Source organism: Camelus dromedarius, chromosome 16 (genome assembly GCF_036321535.1).
Source record: "Camelus dromedarius isolate mCamDro1 chromosome 16, mCamDro1.pat, whole genome shotgun sequence".
Taxonomy (NCBI): Eukaryota; Metazoa; Chordata; class Mammalia; order Artiodactyla; family Camelidae; genus Camelus; species Camelus dromedarius.
Window position 1 is genome coordinate 42,622,463 of NC_087451.1, and position 16,766 is coordinate 42,639,228.

At 57.8% G+C, this 16,766-nt stretch overlaps 2 protein-coding genes across 6 annotated transcripts; one reads left to right on the forward strand and one right to left on the reverse strand.

The window, feature by feature from the left end:
- Nucleotides 1-657: 657 nt before the first annotated feature.
- Nucleotides 658-5,638, forward strand: LOC105090470 (tubulin gamma-2 chain). Its single transcript, XM_031468732.2, has 11 exons — nucleotides 658-946; nucleotides 1,248-1,360; nucleotides 1,558-1,725; nucleotides 2,167-2,235; nucleotides 2,679-2,758; nucleotides 3,170-3,296; nucleotides 3,953-4,039; nucleotides 4,158-4,307; nucleotides 4,724-4,876; nucleotides 4,960-5,121; nucleotides 5,250-5,638. Exons 1-11 carry the CDS (start codon nucleotides 898-900, stop codon nucleotides 5,445-5,447), a joined length of 1,356 nt encoding a protein of 451 aa, XP_031324592.1. The 5' UTR covers nucleotides 658-897; the 3' UTR covers nucleotides 5,448-5,638.
- A 912-nt stretch (nucleotides 5,639-6,550) lies between these two features.
- PLEKHH3 (pleckstrin homology, MyTH4 and FERM domain containing H3) lies at nucleotides 6,551-15,139 on the reverse strand. 5 transcript variants are annotated; one of them, XM_064495738.1, is made up of 13 exons: nucleotides 14,519-15,136; nucleotides 12,462-12,517; nucleotides 12,022-12,101; nucleotides 11,732-11,923; nucleotides 11,490-11,647; nucleotides 11,259-11,379; nucleotides 10,168-10,474; nucleotides 9,380-9,587; nucleotides 9,050-9,177; nucleotides 8,618-8,750; nucleotides 7,979-8,437; nucleotides 7,490-7,681; nucleotides 6,551-6,935 (listed from the first exon to the last, which is right to left on the reverse strand). In XM_064495738.1, exons 1-13 carry the CDS (start codon nucleotides 14,678-14,680, stop codon nucleotides 6,759-6,761), a joined length of 2,373 nt encoding a protein of 790 aa, XP_064351808.1. In that variant the 5' UTR covers nucleotides 14,681-15,136; the 3' UTR covers nucleotides 6,551-6,758. The 5 variants fall into 5 exon arrangements, 3 of the variants coding, with proteins under 3 accessions (XP_064351808.1, XP_031324588.2, XP_064351809.1); XM_031468728.2 differs by having other exon boundaries at nucleotides 9,041-9,177; XR_010384602.1 differs by having other exon boundaries at nucleotides 6,807-6,935; nucleotides 8,004-8,437; nucleotides 14,519-15,139.
- Nucleotides 15,140-16,766: the final 1,627 nt, after the last annotated feature.

The window sequence follows — 16,766 nt, forward strand, 5'->3', positions numbered from 1 at the left end:
ATAGCCAATAGGTAGAAGCAACCCCAGAGTCCATTGACAGATGAATGGATAAACATAAAATGTGGTATATGCATACAATGGAATATTATATAGACTTAATGAGGAGTAAAATTCCGATATATGCTACAACATGCAGTAACCTTGAGGACATTATCCTAAGTGAAATAAGCCAGACACAAAAGGACAAATACCGTGTGATTCCACTTACATGAGGTAGAGTAGTCCAATTCATAGAGACAGAAAATAGAATGGTGATGGGGGTGGCGTTACTGTTTAATTGAGTACAGCTTCAGTTTGGGAAGATGATAAAGTTCTGGAGATGACTGGTGGTGACAGTTGCAAAACAATGTGTATATACTTAATCCCATAGAATTGTACACTTAAAATGGTTTAAAATGGTACATTTTATGTTAGGTATATTCAAATTAAAAATAGAAATATTAAAAGAAGAAAATTGGCTTGAATCCAGGCTCTCTACCTAGCAGAGCCGGCAGAGCCGCTCACCTGCCTATATAGCCCGGCTGACCCCAGACACCAGGGCCTCCCCTCTCCTCTTTCCCTCCCCTCCCCCACAACCGGTAGCTACCCTGCGGCCCGGCAGGTCTCACCGCGCAGACGCAGAGCTGGGGTGGGTTGGCAGGCGGGGGCGTGGCATCACTCTGCGCCTGTGCCGATTCCAGCTGCGACTGCTGTGGGGGGAAAATGACGCCTAGGTTGGGCTCCTGGGTTGCCGGCCGAGGGGAGGTCTGCACTGCACACGCGCAGACCGAGTATCCGCGTCTAAGGCCGAAGGGAGCGCGCGCTCCCCACATCCTGCGCGCTTGGCTGCCAGGCATTCGTCTCTGCCGCGACTCCCGCCGGGCCCGGCAGCGTTGGCGCGCCCACATCTGAAGAGCGATGCCCCGGGAGATCATCACCCTGCAGCTGGGCCAGTGCGGCAACCAGAGTGAGCGAACGAGCGCCGGGCACCGCCAGTCTCCGGTTCTGCCCCTTGGGCCCCACCCAAGTGCTTGGCATCCTCCAGCCTCCCCCCCTTTCCCTTCCATGAACCCCCTGCCCTACTGCGCATGACGAACCGAGTCCCAGACCCCCAGAACGAGAGCCATACCTCCAACCCTGGGTTGTCACGGCTCCCAGCCCCAGACGTCTTGGGTTTATCCTCTGAATGTGACAGCCTCTGAGCCTCACCCTGGGCTTCTGAGGCCTTACGGCTCTAGCAGACCCAGGCGTCTCTCCCCATCCCCTAGTTGGGTTCGAGTTCTGGAAACAGCTGTGCGCTGAGCATGGTATCAGCCCCGAGGGCATCGTGGAGGAGTTCGCCACCGAGGGCACTGACCGCAAGGACGTCTTTTTCTATCAGGTGCCCCCAGCGACTTGACCAGGGCCGGCAGCGGCCCAGGGGGCCCGAAGGGAAGGGCAGCGGCTTGGTACTGGGAGACCAACTGGGCAGAGGAGCCAGGGCGGCTGGCTTGAAGAGGGAGGGCAGGCAGGAGCCAGAGTTGGGAGGACTGGGAGGGCCCTAGCTGATTGGGCTCCCTCCTGGACTCCCTTTGACAGGCAGACGATGAGCACTACATCCCTAGGGCTGTGCTGCTGGACCTGGAGCCCCGGGTGATCCACTCCATCCTCAATTCCCCCTATGCCAAGCTCTACAACCCAGAGAACATCTACCTGTCAGAGCATGGAGGAGGAGCTGGCAACAACTGGGCCAGCGGATTCTCCCAGGTATCCAGGTGGCCATCCTAGGGATCCTTGATGTTCCCTTCCTGGGGCAGGGCAGGCACAAGCAGCCTGAGGATTTGACCAGATTGACAATAAATATGAGACAGTTACCCTGATAAGAGGGACAGCCAGGGAGAGGTTTATGCAAATTTTGTGCAAATGATTTGCAAAAAAGTATTTCGGGGCGGGGGGGTGGTATAGCTCAGTGGTAGAGTGCTTGTCTAGCAAGCACAAGGTCCTAGGTTCAATCCCCAGTATCTCCATTGAAAATAAATAAATAAAACCTAATTACACACCCCCCCTAAATAAGCATTTCTGGGGTGAGGACCATGCTGAGGCTCTGCTCGAGGTGGCAGCAGTGTCTGAGGGTAGAGTTATTGGTGCTGAAAGGAGATGCTCTCTGGAAACTTCATCCTGACCTTCCCTCCCCATGTGTCTGTGCAGGGTGAGAAAATCCATGAAGACATCTTTGACATCATAGATCGAGAAGCAGATGGAAGTGACAGCCTAGAGGTGAGGCTCTGCCCCACTGAAGGGGGTAAAAAAAGTTGAAAAGTGCTGGGTTGGGGGGGAGACGGTAGAGCTCAGTGGTAGCATGCAGGAGGTCCCGCGTTCAATCCCCAGTACCTCCATTAAAAAAAAGAAAAAGAAAAGGAAAGTGCTGAGGAGAGGTCAGGAGGTACCCTGAACAATGTGTGTTGGGGGCAATCCAATTCAGAACTCTTTTATTGAATATCAGATGTGAGATAAATAAGGTACAGCCCGAGTCCTCAAGGAGATCCTAATCTGGATGGCTTCAGTTCCTTAGCCACGAGTCTTCCTTCTCAAGGAGCCTCATCCTGGATAGACACAGAGGAAGCCTTGAGACATGAGTGTGTTGGGAGTAGGGAATGAGACAAGCCTGAAGCCTCTCCCCCAGATCCCTGGAGATTGCCTCTCTACCCCTCCCTATGCAGGGCTTCGTGCTATGTCATTCCATCGCTGGGGGGACCGGTTCTGGCCTGGGCTCCTACCTCCTGGAGCGACTGAATGACAGGTGAGCCTGTGTTTGGGGAGAAGGCATTAGCCCTGGTTCCCTGAATAATGTCTTTCCTTTTTGTCACTTTTTCCTTTTTGACTGGAAGGCCTGCCACCACCCCCTTTGAATCATAGGTAGGAACAGAACCTGGCCACCCAGGGAACATCCTGGAAGCAATAGCTCCCTGCAGAAGTCTTGCCTAGGGAGAGGAGGGGATGTACAAAGTTTGATGCTTTAGGCTTATCTTTTTGGCTCCTGGGCTCCGAAGCTCAGTTCTACCCTCACTGGGCAAGACTTTTTGTAATACACCTTGGTGGCACTGGGAAAGGAATGGTTCCTGTTATCCCTAGAGAAGACAGAGATGGGCAGTGATGCGAGTCCTTACAGCTTACTGTGCCACCTTCCCTTTCCCTCTTCCTTACCCCCCAGGTACCCCAAGAAGCTGGTGCAGACTTACTCAGTGTTTCCCAACCAGGATGAGATGAGCGATGTGGTGGTCCAGCCCTACAACTCACTGCTCACACTCAAGAGGCTGACCCAGAACGCAGACTGTGTGGTAAGCACGGAAGGAGGGGAGACTTTTTTCCTATCTTCCCCAAACCAATGAGACACCTGCATCCTGCCCTTCCGAAGCCCCTACCCAGAGAATAGGGGAACCAAGAAAGCCATACTTGGTGGCCCAAGTTATGAAACAAAGACCTGATCCCAACTTTCTTATAGTCCCTTTAGGCAGCAAGATTCACAAAAAAAGTGAATATCTCCAGCCACTTAGCCTATTTAATGCCCACTCATGCTTGCATTCTCAGCCCAAGGGTCACTTTCTCAGCAAAACCTACTCTGACCACCCAGTCAAGGTCAAATTCCTTTGTGCATATTTCAGGCTGAACTATACTTCTCTGTTGTTTTATATTTGATGTCAGTCTCCCACCTCTAGATTGTAGACCTGGTGAGGGGGAAGACCATGCCTGTTTTACTCTCCATGGTTTCTCCAGAGCCAGGCACAATGCCTGGCACATTTTGGACAATCAAATATTTGTTTGAAGTGCTGTATGGTAGAAAAGTGTCTCCTGATGTACCAGAGACTGTACTTGCCTTTTAAATTAACACACCCACATCCTAGTTTTGGAGTTTAGAGGGGAGCTAAGCTAATAACTTATTTCTCTACCCCCTTTCTCCTCAAAAAGGTGCCGTGACCCTCTTCTGTCCCCCCAGGTGGTGCTGGACAACACAGCCCTGAACCGGATCGCTACAGACCGCCTGCACATCCAGAACCCATCCTTCTCCCAGATCAACCAACTGGTGAGCCCCCAGTCCTGGACTCATTTGACTGGAACCCGTCCTTGCCAGAGCACCATCTGGGGAAGAGAGGCACCCCCACCCCTAGGCAAGACCCATGACACGGCACCCCTGTCCCCAGGTGTCCACCATCATGTCGGCCAGCACCACCACCCTGCGCTACCCTGGCTACATGAACAATGACCTCATCGGCCTCATCGCCTCGCTCATTCCCACACCACGGCTCCACTTCCTCATGACCGGCTACACCCCCCTCACCACGGACCAGTCGGTAAGAGCAGCCCTTGGGCCCAGCAGGCCCTGAGGAGCCTTTCTCTCCTCCCTGCTGCACCTGGAGCCGCCCTTTGTGGCCCCCAGAGGCCCTGCGCTCAGGGTCTGGCACAGACTGGGCGACTGTCTGGCTGCCTTGCTCTCCTCTTCCCTCTGCCTGTGGCTCCCTGCAGGGCCTGGGCTGTACGGGGTCTGCATAGGCTCCCGCACAAGGGCGTGAGTTTGCCGAGCGAGGAGGGCTGAGATGCCTGATACCACAGCAGAGGCTCAGCGTGAACCTGAATCTGAGGACACTCCCCACAGAGCCCAAACTACCCCAAGTCCGATGGGGACATGTGTTGCTGCTCCTCTCTGTCCGTGCATCTCTGGACTGTGCCCTGAGTGCTGGCCTGGTCCCTGTGGCCACTCTCCCCTCAGGTGGCCAGTGTGAGGAAGACCACGGTCCTGGATGTCATGAGGCGGCTACTGCAGCCCAAGAACGTGATGGTGTCCACAGGCCGGGACCGCCAGACCAACCACTGCTACATCGCCATCCTCAACATCATCCAGGGGGAGGTGGACCCCACCCAGGTAGGAGAGGCCCCTCCGTTCTACCCCCGGAGCCCACAGGGGTAGAGGAGAGGCTACCACCACCACTCCTGTGCCCATCCTAGGTCCACAAGAGCCTGCAGAGGATCCGGGAACGGAAATTGGCCAACTTCATCCCCTGGGGCCCAGCCAGCATCCAGGTGGCCCTGTCCAGGAAGTCGCCCTACTTGCCTTCTGCCCATAGGGTCAGCGGGCTCATGATGGCCAACCACACCAGCATCTCCTCGGTGAGCCTAGTCTCCTGGTCTTCTTTGGCCACTCCGTTCCACTAGCTACGTTCACCATTCTCCCCCAATTCCATTCCAACCCCCTCTCTTGCACTGGCTCTGATCATGGAGATTTCTTTCTCTTTCAGCTCTTTGAAAGTTCCTGCCAGCAGTATGACAAACTGCGGAAGCGGGAGGCCTTCTTGGAGCAGTTCCGCAAGGAGGACATCTTCAGGGAGAACTTTGATGAGCTGGACAGGTCCAGAGAGGTTGTGCAAGAGCTCATTGATGAATACCACGCAGCCACGCGGCCAGACTACATCTCCTGGGGCACCCAGGAGCAGTGACTTCCTCCCCATGAAAACTCCAGGACAGTAAGCACAGCCCCCATCATGCCTGGTCTCTCCAGCCCCAATTCCTCTCACCAACAATCTATCTAGGTTCTTCTCCAGCTCAAGAGAGTTCCTCTCTTCCATGCCCTGACCTATGATATGTTTATTTAGCTCTAATAAAGTAATAAAGCTTGGTTGTGACTGTCGTCAGGGCTTGGTCTGTGAATATAGGGGACGATGAAAGGCTCTCCACACTGCCTTACAGCTCCCAGGTATGTGTTGGTAGAATGGTCTTTCCCTGCTCTGGCTTCTTACCACTTAATGCCTTTCTTTGTGTGTCCACTATTTCCATTAGCATCCATCGCCTAGAACCAGGCTGTTTTACTGGAGCCAGCCTACTCTCAAGACTACAGAGGGTTACTGAGGTCTGCTCAGTGCCTAAGCTCCTGCCCCAGGGTAGATCAAGATTGCCCAGATTGCCTCAGCCTCCTCCACTCAGGGCAGAGGCTGTAGGGGCTACTGAAAGAGGGCCTGCAGCATTCTGAGGTCAGGAAAGCTGAGGCTCTGGATTCCAGGCCCTTGGCCATTAGACCCTCAGGGGTCAACCCAATTCAACCCAATCTGATAAAGCAGGAACGGACAGGAGCTCAGGGTCTGAGCCCATCCTAATAAATTCTTTATCTGTGCCAGAGAAGTTCTTGGGTTTGATCCTGCCCCAAGCTTCTCTCCATTCAGGGCCCAAAGCAGTAGGCACATTAAAGATGGACCCAAGCAGGGCCTAGAATCTGGACACCAAAGTAGGACTGGGTCATGCTGATCCTGATGACTCACTGCCCTTGGGCCTCAGGGACGCCACCAGGCCACCCCTATGCCACTCAATGGAAGAGAGGGTGAGTAATTGCCAGCTTCCAAAACTGCTCTCTTGCCTGCCCCACCCACCACCCTAGGGCAGCATACTGGCCAGGCAGAGGTTAAACGCAGAAGGTCAAGGAGGGTGGAGCCCTGTGGTGCTCAGACTCCCCTGCTAGTAAAAGCCCAGAGTGTGGGCGTCCCCAGGGGTGGAGCTCTGAGCTGTGAGGCTCCAACTTGTCCTACTAACAACACTCCCACAGGAAGGGTTTGTGTAAATAAGGATTTTTTTTTTTTGCTTCTCTTCTACAAATAAATTAAGAAACAAACTAGAAAATTGTCTGCACCCATTGCAGTCCTTGGGTGTGGGGTGTGCCCTGTCCCTGCAGGGCCAAAAGGGTCCATGTTTCCCTGAAATCTCAGAGCAGTCCAGGTCCAGGCTGGAGGCAAGAGGGAGGTCATGACCTCTTGGCAGGCTCAGTCCTGCAGCTGCCCCAAACAGCCAGACTGTCCCTGGGGCTCATCCAGGCCCGGGTGCTGGCTGGGAGGGGAGGTGTCTGGCAGGTCTTGGCATGGAGGAGAAGGGCTGCTGCTGGGCCTCTCGGGGGAGGGGTTGGCCAAGTAGGCATTCACCAGCTGCATGATCTCTTCCACCTAAGACAGGGCAGAGGTCAGAGTACATTAGGGGCCACTGGGTCCTCCTTCATCTCATCCTCCGCCCAGGCTCCCTAGCAAGGCCTTACATGAGCTGCTGCCACAACCTTTCCATCCTCATCATCACTCTCCCTCACTCATTATGTGCCAATCACACTTACTTCTTTCTGCTCCTGTAATATGCTAACTTTATTCTCACCTCAGGGCCTTTGCACTTGCAAGTCCCTCTACCTGGAATGCTGTGGCCCCAGATCTTCCTTTGGGTAGCTTAAATGTCACTTTCTTTGAGTATCTTTTCCTGACCATTCTACCTAATGCTATGGCTCCCTCCAGTCACTTCCTGTCACACTACCCTCTCCTTTGTAGCATTTATCACTATCTTAAACAGTCTTTGATTCCTTGTTTAGTGTCTGATCCCTGGCTCCAGTAAGCAACTTGATCCCTGTTGGATCCCCAGGGTCTAGTCTAGAGCTGTACCTGGTCCATGCTCAGTATTTAATAAATGTTTCTTGACATCCTTTTCCTTCCTCCTTCTGCACCCTCTTTCCACTCACCTGGGGACTCTGCAGGAGCAGCTGGCTCTCTCCCACCCTCAATGCCAGGGTGTGGGGGCCCATTAGCTGGCAGGCGGCCACATGGCCATAGCTGACACTGTGGATGGGCTCTGTCTCACCCGGTCGGGAGAGGGACATGGCCTTGGCTCCCAGGCCCAGGCATAGCTTCTGTGGAGTGCCCCCACCAGGGTCCTGCAGACAGACAGGCAGAGTCAGGGTGGAAGGAGGGGACCCTGCAGCATTATTTTTGGTGGGGAGAGGCTGTGAGCAAGAAGTTTCCCGGTTCCCCCTTAGGAGCCACAGTGCATGGGTGGAAGGGGGCTAAGGCTCCAGAGAGGTGAGGGCCCCAGGGCCAGTGAATCCTGGAGTTTGAGATGGGCAGCTGTGCTGGGTGTAGGGAGTAAAGTGACCCACAGTGGGGGCCTGTGGCTCTGGGGCAAAGGTGCGGGGCTCGGGCCGCCAGAGTCCCCTTCTCCCTCTCCCCCTCACCGTGCTCAGCTCCAGAACGTCATACCGAGCAGCGCCGAACCCTGGACACTGTGCCGCCAGGGCCAGGTAGGCAGCCATGGCCTCAGCTCGGCCCATGCCCCGTAGCCGCTTCCAGCCTCCCAGCACAGCAGCCGCCGTGCCGGCGCCACCTCCTCCCTCGCCGGCCATGCTTCCCGCCGTGCGGCCGGCCCCGCCGCGCCGGGCCCGCTCCGCCCGCCTCTTGGCCAGGCCCGGGCTCCAGATCGCCCCGGCCAGCAGGGCGGCGGAGGGGGTGGGCCTGGGGACCGGGCGGGGAGGGTCTTCAGGCGGCGGGGCCGGGGTGGGCAGCAAGCAGTCGAGGCGCGGCAGGGGCGCCCGCGGGGAGAAGTCCCGGTGCAGGCTCTGCAGGCGCAGCGCCGCCAGGGCGCGCAGCGTGTCGTCGGGCGGGAGCGGCCGGCCGCGCAGCAGCAGAGTGTGAGCCTACGGAGAGGCAGCGGGCGTCAGCGAGAGAGCGGCAGGTACCTCGGGGTGTGGAACCTTAGGTCTGGTTTCGAGCACAGCCTCCCCCGGGGCTGCCATAACGACGAAATGGGACGGCCCAGAAAGGGAGGAATTCAGGCTCAGGGATTTTTGCGGGGCATGGATGCCAGAGATCCTCACCTGCTCGAAGAGGAAGGGCAGTTCTTGACCATCTGGGGACAGCCCCTCAGGGTGCAGAGGTCCGTGAAGACGCAGACACAGTCTCCAACCGGATTCCGGCAGGTCCTCCAGTCCGGCTTCCTCCGCCGCCAGTCTGAACAGAGAAGGAAGCAATGCGGCACAAAAGCACCGCCGCAGGAGGCACGGGCCACGGGGAAAGGGGCGGGGCCAGATGTTTGGGGCGGGGCTCTAGCGGAGTGGACCGCGGAGGTGAGCCTTGGATCCTGACGGCAAACCGCCACTGGGCAGGGATCCATCTGTGAACCAGCAAAACATAACTGCGCTGGACAAGTGGCAAGCACTCGGTAAACGTTTGCTCAGGGATTGACCGAAACTGAGAGGCAAATGGGCTAACGGAGAGCAGGGCTGGGGCTGGACATTTACTTCTCAAACCTGGTGAGCACGTCGGCCACTAGAGTCCCCCCAGCCAGGGCTCGCTCCTGGGCCCCCCGCTGCTCGTACAACGCGAACGCATTGCGGCTCCGGGTCAAACCCAGCCGCCCCACCAGCTCTCTAGCAACCTGGAGTGGAGACAGCATAAGGGGAAAATCAGACCCAACCTGTGCAGGCGTCTTGCCTGTACTTCTGGAGGGGCTGATCCGACTGGAGGGGTTTTTCTGGTCTCTTAGTCCCGCCACACACAGCCCTTCCCAAATGATGACTTCACAGACTCAGAGCCAGTCATGGGAAGCTGGGAGGAAGGTTGAGTTTTCAGGGTCTTACCTCTCCTGCCGTGGTGTGGGAGTCTATAGCCACAGGGCAGGCACCAGCCCCAGGACAGTGCACGGTGCACAACAGCTCCTGCCTTCTGCTCAGCGCGGAAATCTCAGCCAGCGATGGCACCAGCTCTCGGCCGCGTGTCCGTCCCAGCGCTTTCCGGATGAAGCGCGCAAATTCCGCCAGCTCTGAGTCCGGGAGAGCCTTCTCAGTCCTGGGTTAGGGAGAATCCGAGGATCAGTGCTCAGAGGGCTTTCCTTCTCCCCCTCCCCCTCGCTTTATTTTATAGTTTATTTCATCTCATAGGTTCCCTCCCCTCCAACTCTAAGTTCTTTGAGGGCATCGAGACCAGTTCTCAGTCTATCCTTGATATTCTATATGGAGCTGAATTACTTTCTAGGGCCCCTGGCAGCTTTCTCCTAACTGCCCACTCCCTCTTCCCAAAGTTTCCATGATCCTCCTTTGGGTTGAAATCCAAACTCCAGCCACATTCCGCTTTCCAACCTAAAAGCCCTGGCGCTGGACTGCATGAGCCCCGAGGAAAAACAGCCTTTTAATAATTCCTCTGGCCAAAGTGGGAGCCTTTTTATAATTCCTCCCCTCCACAAGCGGGATATGATCTTATAATTCCCACAAAGGCATTGTGCATATTAGCAGCGGTCCTGACCTTGGGCAAGTCCCTTTCCTTCTCTGGGTCTAAATTCTCCATCTTCCAAACCCTTTGAAAAGGCCTGTCATTCTTTTCTAGCCCTGTGACTCCCTTGCTTTGGCCTTACCCCTCTCATCCTCCTCACCTCTCCAGATGCCCCAGGAGATGCCCCCGTACAGCTCCCCCAGGCCGGAAGGTGCAGCTCATGCAAGTGAGGAGCTGCCAGTACCGCAGGGCTGCGGGATCTTGGGTAGCTGGGGGCCCTGGGGGACCCGCAGGGCCCGAGGTCTGCTTAGCCAGCTGCAGGAAGAGTTCGTCGCGGAGCGCGGGCAGGTCCCGGCAGGTCTGGAGCACACCCTGCATCAGGGGCCCGGGGCGCCGCGCCCCCTCCAGGGCTTGCAGCGCCAGGAACAGCCTCACCGCCTCCTCCCGCAAGGGTGCGTAGCCTGGACCTGTGGGAGGGTGGGGGCGGAGGGACGGTTTGGAGAGGGGACACAGAGCTGGGCCCTGGGAGGAAGACATGAATCAGGGGAGGGTCAGAGAGAGTATAAGGGGACAGGGGGTGGCAAGGAGGGGAGAGTACGAAGGACAGGAAGAGTGAAGGGAAAGCAATGGTCCCCACAGAGCCAAACTCAACCCCTGCCTCCCAGGAATCTCCCTTTGCAGATCCCTAAAGGTTACACTTTGAGTTAGTAGCTTGGAGGGTTAGACTAAGGGATACAGGGTCAAACCTCAGATTCTATAACTGGGTACTGAGAGCCATCACCATAGGCCAGAAAACAGGCTGGATGGGGAGTCAGAAAACCAGAATTCTCCTCTCAGCTCCCCTTAATACTCTAGCTTGGGACCTGGACCTGTCACTATTCCCTTTTGGGGAGAAGTATAACAGGATGAGGTCAGTACATTCTCCCGCGGTGGTGACTTTTCCAGCACTTGTAAAGGTAATATGCCATGGTCTTGAGAGTATAATAAAAGAATAGAAGAGATAGTATAAAAAGGAACATCAGTAATCAGAATGAGACCCATAGAGAAAGTGGTCAAAGGGGGCCTTATTTTCTGTGCCGGCTTCCCTCCCTCTCTACTTCGAGTATCAGTCTGCTCAGCTCCTGGTTTCATCTTCATCTTTTAAAAAGTGAGGGGCTGGGCAGGCCCCCGAGGACTCAGGACTCATAGATCCCTGTCAGTTGAGGCATTCAGATTCCCAATCCAAGGGACTTGGCTGATGGCACCGCTCACCTGGGGCGCTGACTCCGTAGGGCAGAGGGAGGAGTGGGGCATACAGGGCCCCGCTGGTGTGCCTCAGAATCGGATTCCGTTGGTAAATAAGTGCTACGGCTTCTGCGTCCCCACAACTCTCCTAGAGATCAGGGAAAGGATCACAGTGATGGTGAAAGAGGCTCCTCAGAAACCTAGAAAGCTTATGGGTCCACCACCCTCCTCTTTCTCCATGGAGTCCCCTCCTCGCACCTGAATGTCCCTGAGTAGCAGCTGGGTGGGGGTCTCCAGCGGTGCTTTGGAGGCAATCACTTCGCGCAGCGCCACTCCCCAGCGCTCCGCCTCGGCCTGGCGCGGCGAGCATAGCCGGATGCTGTGCTTCCGGCCAGACACGGTCACTGACCACAGACCTAGGAGAAAGAGGCCGAGGAGGGCAATTAGGCCTGGCTGGGGCCGCTGCCCAAGGACGTAGGGGAATCTCCATGAGGTCTCACCGGTCTCCTTGGGCCTGCGCTCCGGGCCGGTCACCGAGCACAGGCTGGTGAGCACTAGACTCCCGAGGCGCCGCGCCGCCTTCCCGCTGCTGCTGAACTGGTCCAAGGAGTCCCGAGTGAGCACGAACCAGGCTCGGCGCGGGGGCAACCAGGGCCGCGCCCCTCCTCCGCGGGGTTCGCGATACAGCCAACCTGAAGACAGGAAAAGGGGGGCGGATCATCAGGAGACGACATTATGCCCTGGAGGGTTGGGATTGGAGCCTCCAGGCGTGCATGAGGTAGATCCCCACCTTTCACGACGATGTCTGGGTCGTCTTCTGGAGGCCCCTTCTCCGGAATGAGGCTCCTCGTCTCCTCCCAGCTTTGCAGCCTGGGCAAGAGGGGAGGGAGGGTTGGGCGAGGCTGCCGGTCCTGCACCCCGCCTCCAGGGGGCTCCTTACTAAGGGCTCCCTAGACAGCGAGGGGTGCCTGCTCCCGGGAAGGGCACCCCTCCCCCAGGCTGTGGGAACCGCTGGGCCGTTCTGACCTCGCACCAGAAATAGCCTGGACCCCCCCCCTTCCTCCCCGCGCCCCCAGCCGCACCGCCCCCCCGGGACCCCGGCCAAACCACAGCGTCCGGCGGTGTAAGGCCTCTCCCTTATTGCACAACCGCTGGAGGGAAGACAGCGAAGATGGGGGTCCCGGGAAGGGCTGGGGTCTCCAGACCATGGGATGCAGGGGCCGAGCTTACCTGTCTGAGACTGGCCCGCTCCTCACAGGCTGAGTCAGCGTCACATCCAGGGGTCCCTGGGGAAACAGGCAGGGCAGCCCTCAGGCTCAGAGCCCTGCTGGCGCGGGATGCCCGTGGCTTCTGCCCCAGGACGGCGTTGCTCCCGGGATTGAGGAATCAAGGAATCGGGTGTGACTGTGACTGAGCGAGCTGAAGCCACTGGGCTGGCCCCTTCCACCAGTCTCTACAGAACAGACCAAGCTAAGAAGCCAAGGCTCTTGCCTTCTCTCTGTTACGCTTTAAGGATGCAATCAAGAGCTGGGGTAAAGTGGAAAGAGCACTGGGCAGAGAGTCAGGAGACCTGGATTCTAACAAACACCAGCTCAGCTACTAACTCTGATCGCAAACTCGCTGTGGAACCTTAGCAAGCCCTTTCCAGTCTTTGGGCCTTAGCTTCCCAATCTTTGAAAGTGAGAAGTGGATGAAGTCTTTTCTTGCTCTGGCAGGCTCGAAGTCACCCCCTCCTCCTCATTTTCCCTTCGCTGGCTGGCGGGCGTGCAGGCTGGCAGGCAGGCGGTGGGCACAGAGGTGAATGAAGGGAAGAGGGACCCTTTAAGTATAAGGCTTTCTCCAAGAGCTTCTTATACCCTCCCAGATACCCCTGAGACTCAATGGTAAGCAAAGACCCTGCCCCCTTGCTGGGGCTCAGCCCAGGCTAAGGAATACTCTCCATGGGAGATACAGCCTGGGATTTTGCCCTTCCCCCATCCACCCCCTGTGCCCTGGAACTTCTACTGTAGACTGGGGTCTAAGAGAGGCCAAAAACCCATCCAGGAGCCAGGTCAGGCGGGAACTGTGCCATGGTCCCATTGCGTCCAGGCAGCTAAAGCCAGGAGGGAGAGGTGGGGGAGGGGGCCAGGGACACCTGTCCCCAAGCTCCAGGGAGGAGGGTGGGGTGGAGGTGGAGCATAAGGGAGGCAAAGGCAGTGGTTCACAAAGCCGACCCTGTCCAAGTTGGAAGCTTGGGGACACCTGGGTTCTGTGCCTTCCTGGGGCACAGATCCATTTATTTTCTAGAGGGCCTGAGAGAGGCTCTCAGCCACACTGCCATGGGGCAGGTGCTGACCCCTCTCTTTGACCAAGTCCCCTAATCGCAGTCCCCTGCTTTCCTCCCTCCCCCCCTCTATATTTATCCGCCCTCCGCCTCCGCCAGGTGCTGGCGCCGGCCCCGGCGGTGCAGCCCGCCCTACCCGGGCACCGAGCCACCGGGCCTGCTGGGGACCCCTGAGCGGGGGATGGGAGCCTGACCCAGGCCACAGCACATGCGAGTCTGGTTGCCCAAAGTCTGGTTGCTGGCGCACAGGGGCATCAGAGAGGGGACATCAGGGGATGATAGTCTCCCACACCAGTTGAGCCTCAGTTTCCCCATAGGGAGATTCGACAAAACCGGGGAGATGAGTTTTCTCATCCTTCCCTCAGGGATGCCCCAGGAGCCTCACCAGGGAGGACAGACAGTTCTGTCCTGAATGCCAGGGTAATGATGAGGTGTCCTGGAAGACTTATGGCCCCCAGCTCCCATTCCATGGGGTCCCTGCCACCAACCCCAATCTGAGGATGCCTTCTTCCCCTCGCACAGGTCACCACGGCGAGAATTCCCGCATCTGGCCCCATACCTCAGCGCTCATGAACTGGGAGCAGAGCGGACCCAGGCGTCCGAGCCACCCAGCCGGCCTCGCCACATTCCTCGGCGCTGGCGGAGGCGGAAGAAGACGGGATGGGACGCGGGCCCAGCGGGGAAGGGAGAGGCAGGGCCAGGTCGGGCCAGGCGTGACGCCTCCCCTGCCTCAGGGCCCCCAGCAGGTGGACAGCGCCCAGCGCGCAGCGCGAGGCCCACAGGCACATCCCAAGGCGGGCTGCTGCTTGAGCTCCCGGGGGCTTCTGGCCCCCAGGCAAAAACCTCTCCCGAGTACCCTGTCCGAAAGAGCACGGCTTTGGCTGGAGTCTGGAGCAGGCTCAGGCATGACGGCCGGTTTTAGTGAGAGGGATTGAGACAAGGCTCCAAACCCCCCGGGACTTACCCTCCCGCCGCCCGCTGGACTCGGGGTCCGTAGCTCAAAGGTCTCCTCGTCCTCGTCTTCGTCCCCGTCCCCGCTAAGCTCGCCGTCCCCGTAGTCCCGGTGCAGAAGAGTAAAGCCTCGACGGCAGCAGAGGAGCCACCACAATCCCCCGGGGAGAGGCATCCGGGCGAGCAGCCGGGGGATGGGGGCGCGGGCAGCCGGGGCCGAGCTGCAGGGGGTCAGAGAAACTGGCGGGGCTCCGACCCGAGCAGGGGAAAGATGAGGCGGGAGGAGGGGAAGAGAGAAGGGGACTGGGAGGAGGCGGTGTCTGGCGCTGGGGTGCAAGGGGTCGCTAGCTAGAGCCTGCGGGGGGCTCAATGTCTGGGCCCCCAGAGGGGGAGGGGGGAAGCGTCCAGGGCCCGAGGGGGAGGAGGGAGCAATGTCCGGAGCTGGGAAGTAGTGTCCGTTGTAGTGTCCAGCCCTGTGGGGGGCAGTGTCCGGTGCGGTGTCCGAGGTGGGCAGTTGTCCAAGCTCCTAGGAGGGTCGTGTCCAGTAGGGCGTCCGGTGGCCGGGGCCCGGGCCGCGCGCGCTGCGCTCCCTGCAGCCCCGGGACTGGCGCGCTAGGGGAGCGAGCACAGCGCCGGGACCCCGCCTCCCCAACCCCCTCCCCTCGGGGCCCCCCTCCCTCTTCTTTCTCTCCTCCCTTCATTACAGGGCAGGGTCCAGTTTTCGTCACAGTCTCCTCTGACCAATCCTTGTGCCTGGCGCCGGGCGCGGCCACCAATCAAACTACTTGAACTGCGACGGGTTGCATCATGTGCCTCTGGCTTGGTGACAGCGGGGAGGGGCAGGTGAATGAGGAGAGAGGGGGCGGTGCGATGTTAGCCACGCCCCCACCTCTGAGGTTGGACGCGGACTGCTAGTGACGTCACGGAAGCCCGCCTTCAGGCTTTTGTTTTAACTCTTGGCTCACCATTCAACAGATTAAAAGCGCTTTTGAACTGGAGCTTTGGAGAACAAAGTGCCCATAGGGCATAGAGGAAGGCTTCGATTGCTGCCCTCTGAACCTTTGTCTTGTTTCAGGATTCCGGAGAAAGGAGAGTTTTATCTACCTGCCCCAGGCATAGTCCTAGAGGTAGCCCTCCGCCCCCTAGATGAACGAGTCCAGTTCCTCGATCTGAGTCACCTCCTTTTTGAGGTGAAGAAGCTGAGGCAGAGACTCCGGGAAAGTGCAGACCAAGGCCGGAAATAAAATCCAGCTTAGAACGCATAGCAGCTCCCTGAGCTCTAGTTGGGAGAGGAACTTGAGATTTTAAGGAGTTCTGTGGTCTTCGATTGGAGTGGCGGCCTCTCAGGGTGACTACCCTTAAGTTCTGTATAGGAAGGGGTTAACAGGCTCCAGGCGGACGGGGTGGGGCCATGGACGGGGCGGGGCCAGGGAGACTGCGGGCGCGCGCGTGCGTTGCTGACTCAGCGGCGATTCCCGCGGTCTCCGGTGGAGGGTTCCAGGTTGGCCCCCAGTGGCTGGCGTGTGGGACCATTTGAGGATCGGCGCCATCTCCGGGCCTTCCCTGGATCTTGGATCCTGGGGGCGGTGGCTCTTGGTCTCAGCCGCCGGAGGCTCTGGAAGGCTAGCCTGAACTGAGCTGGGCGGGGCGGGACAGGGCGGGGACAACAGGCCAGCGCATCCCCGGAGACATCCCCACCACGCCCCGCCCTTCTCGCCCTGGGTCCCCAGACTTCTGGCCGGAGTGGTCTGGGCAACTTTTCTGACCGGATATTAAACTGCGAGAGTTGTCGCACGTGGACACCATCCTGCCTGTGGTGACTGTGTAAAACAAAGACCAGGAATCAATCAAGGCCATCCCAGCCTTGCCCTCGCTACAGTTGAGAGTGACCTGCGCTGAGGTTTCCTAAGGATGGAAACACCACAACCATATACAGTTTTCCCTGTCTGGATCCCGGGCTCTTGCCTGCAGGGAAGTTCTTTCTGTTGTCTAACCTTTCTCTTTCCGGCAGGCTCAGTGCATTTCCTCTGACCCTGTCACCAGGGAAGATGGAGAATGGCTGTCACCTCCACCCCCACCACGCCCGTATAACTGCTCTTTGGAAATTTGCAAATTGGAATTCTCTCCTTGGATTTTCTCCAAGGTGAAAAACTCAACTTTTTAAATTACTTTTTTCCTCTCCATCAGAGAACCTTCGAAGCGACTCTAGAGTGGTAATCGAATCCAAAGCACACCCAAAACGGGAATCTCTTGGCCCTTTC

What these genes read in the sequence shown, in the direction of transcription:
- LOC105090470 (XM_031468732.2), top strand. Translation starts at nt 898, where the DNA reads ATGCCCCGGGAGATCATCACCCTGCAGCTGGGCCAGTGCGGCAACCAG. An exon ending in ATGGAAGTGACAGCCTAGAG is followed by an intron (nt 2,236 to 2,678) that starts GTGAGGCTCTGC and finishes CTCCCTATGCAG; the next exon opens with GGCTTCGTGCTATGTCATTC. An exon ending in CTGGAGCGACTGAATGACAG is followed by an intron (nt 2,759 to 3,169) that starts GTGAGCCTGTGT and finishes CTTACCCCCCAG; the next exon opens with GTACCCCAAGAAGCTGGTGC.
- PLEKHH3 (XM_031468728.2), bottom strand. Translation starts at nt 14,680, where the DNA reads ATGCCTCTCCCCGGGGGATTGTGGTGGCTCCTCTGCTGCCGTCGAGGC. An exon ending in GCGCAGGCCCAAGGAGACCG is followed by an intron (nt 11,648 to 11,731) that starts GTGAGACCTCAT and finishes TCTTTCTCCTAG; the next exon opens with GTCTGTGGTCAGTGACCGTG. An exon ending in GTGCTCACCAGGTTTGAGAA is followed by an intron (nt 8,751 to 9,040) that starts GTAAATGTCCAG and finishes TTCTCTGTTCAG; the next exon opens with ACTGGCGGCGGAGGAAGCCG.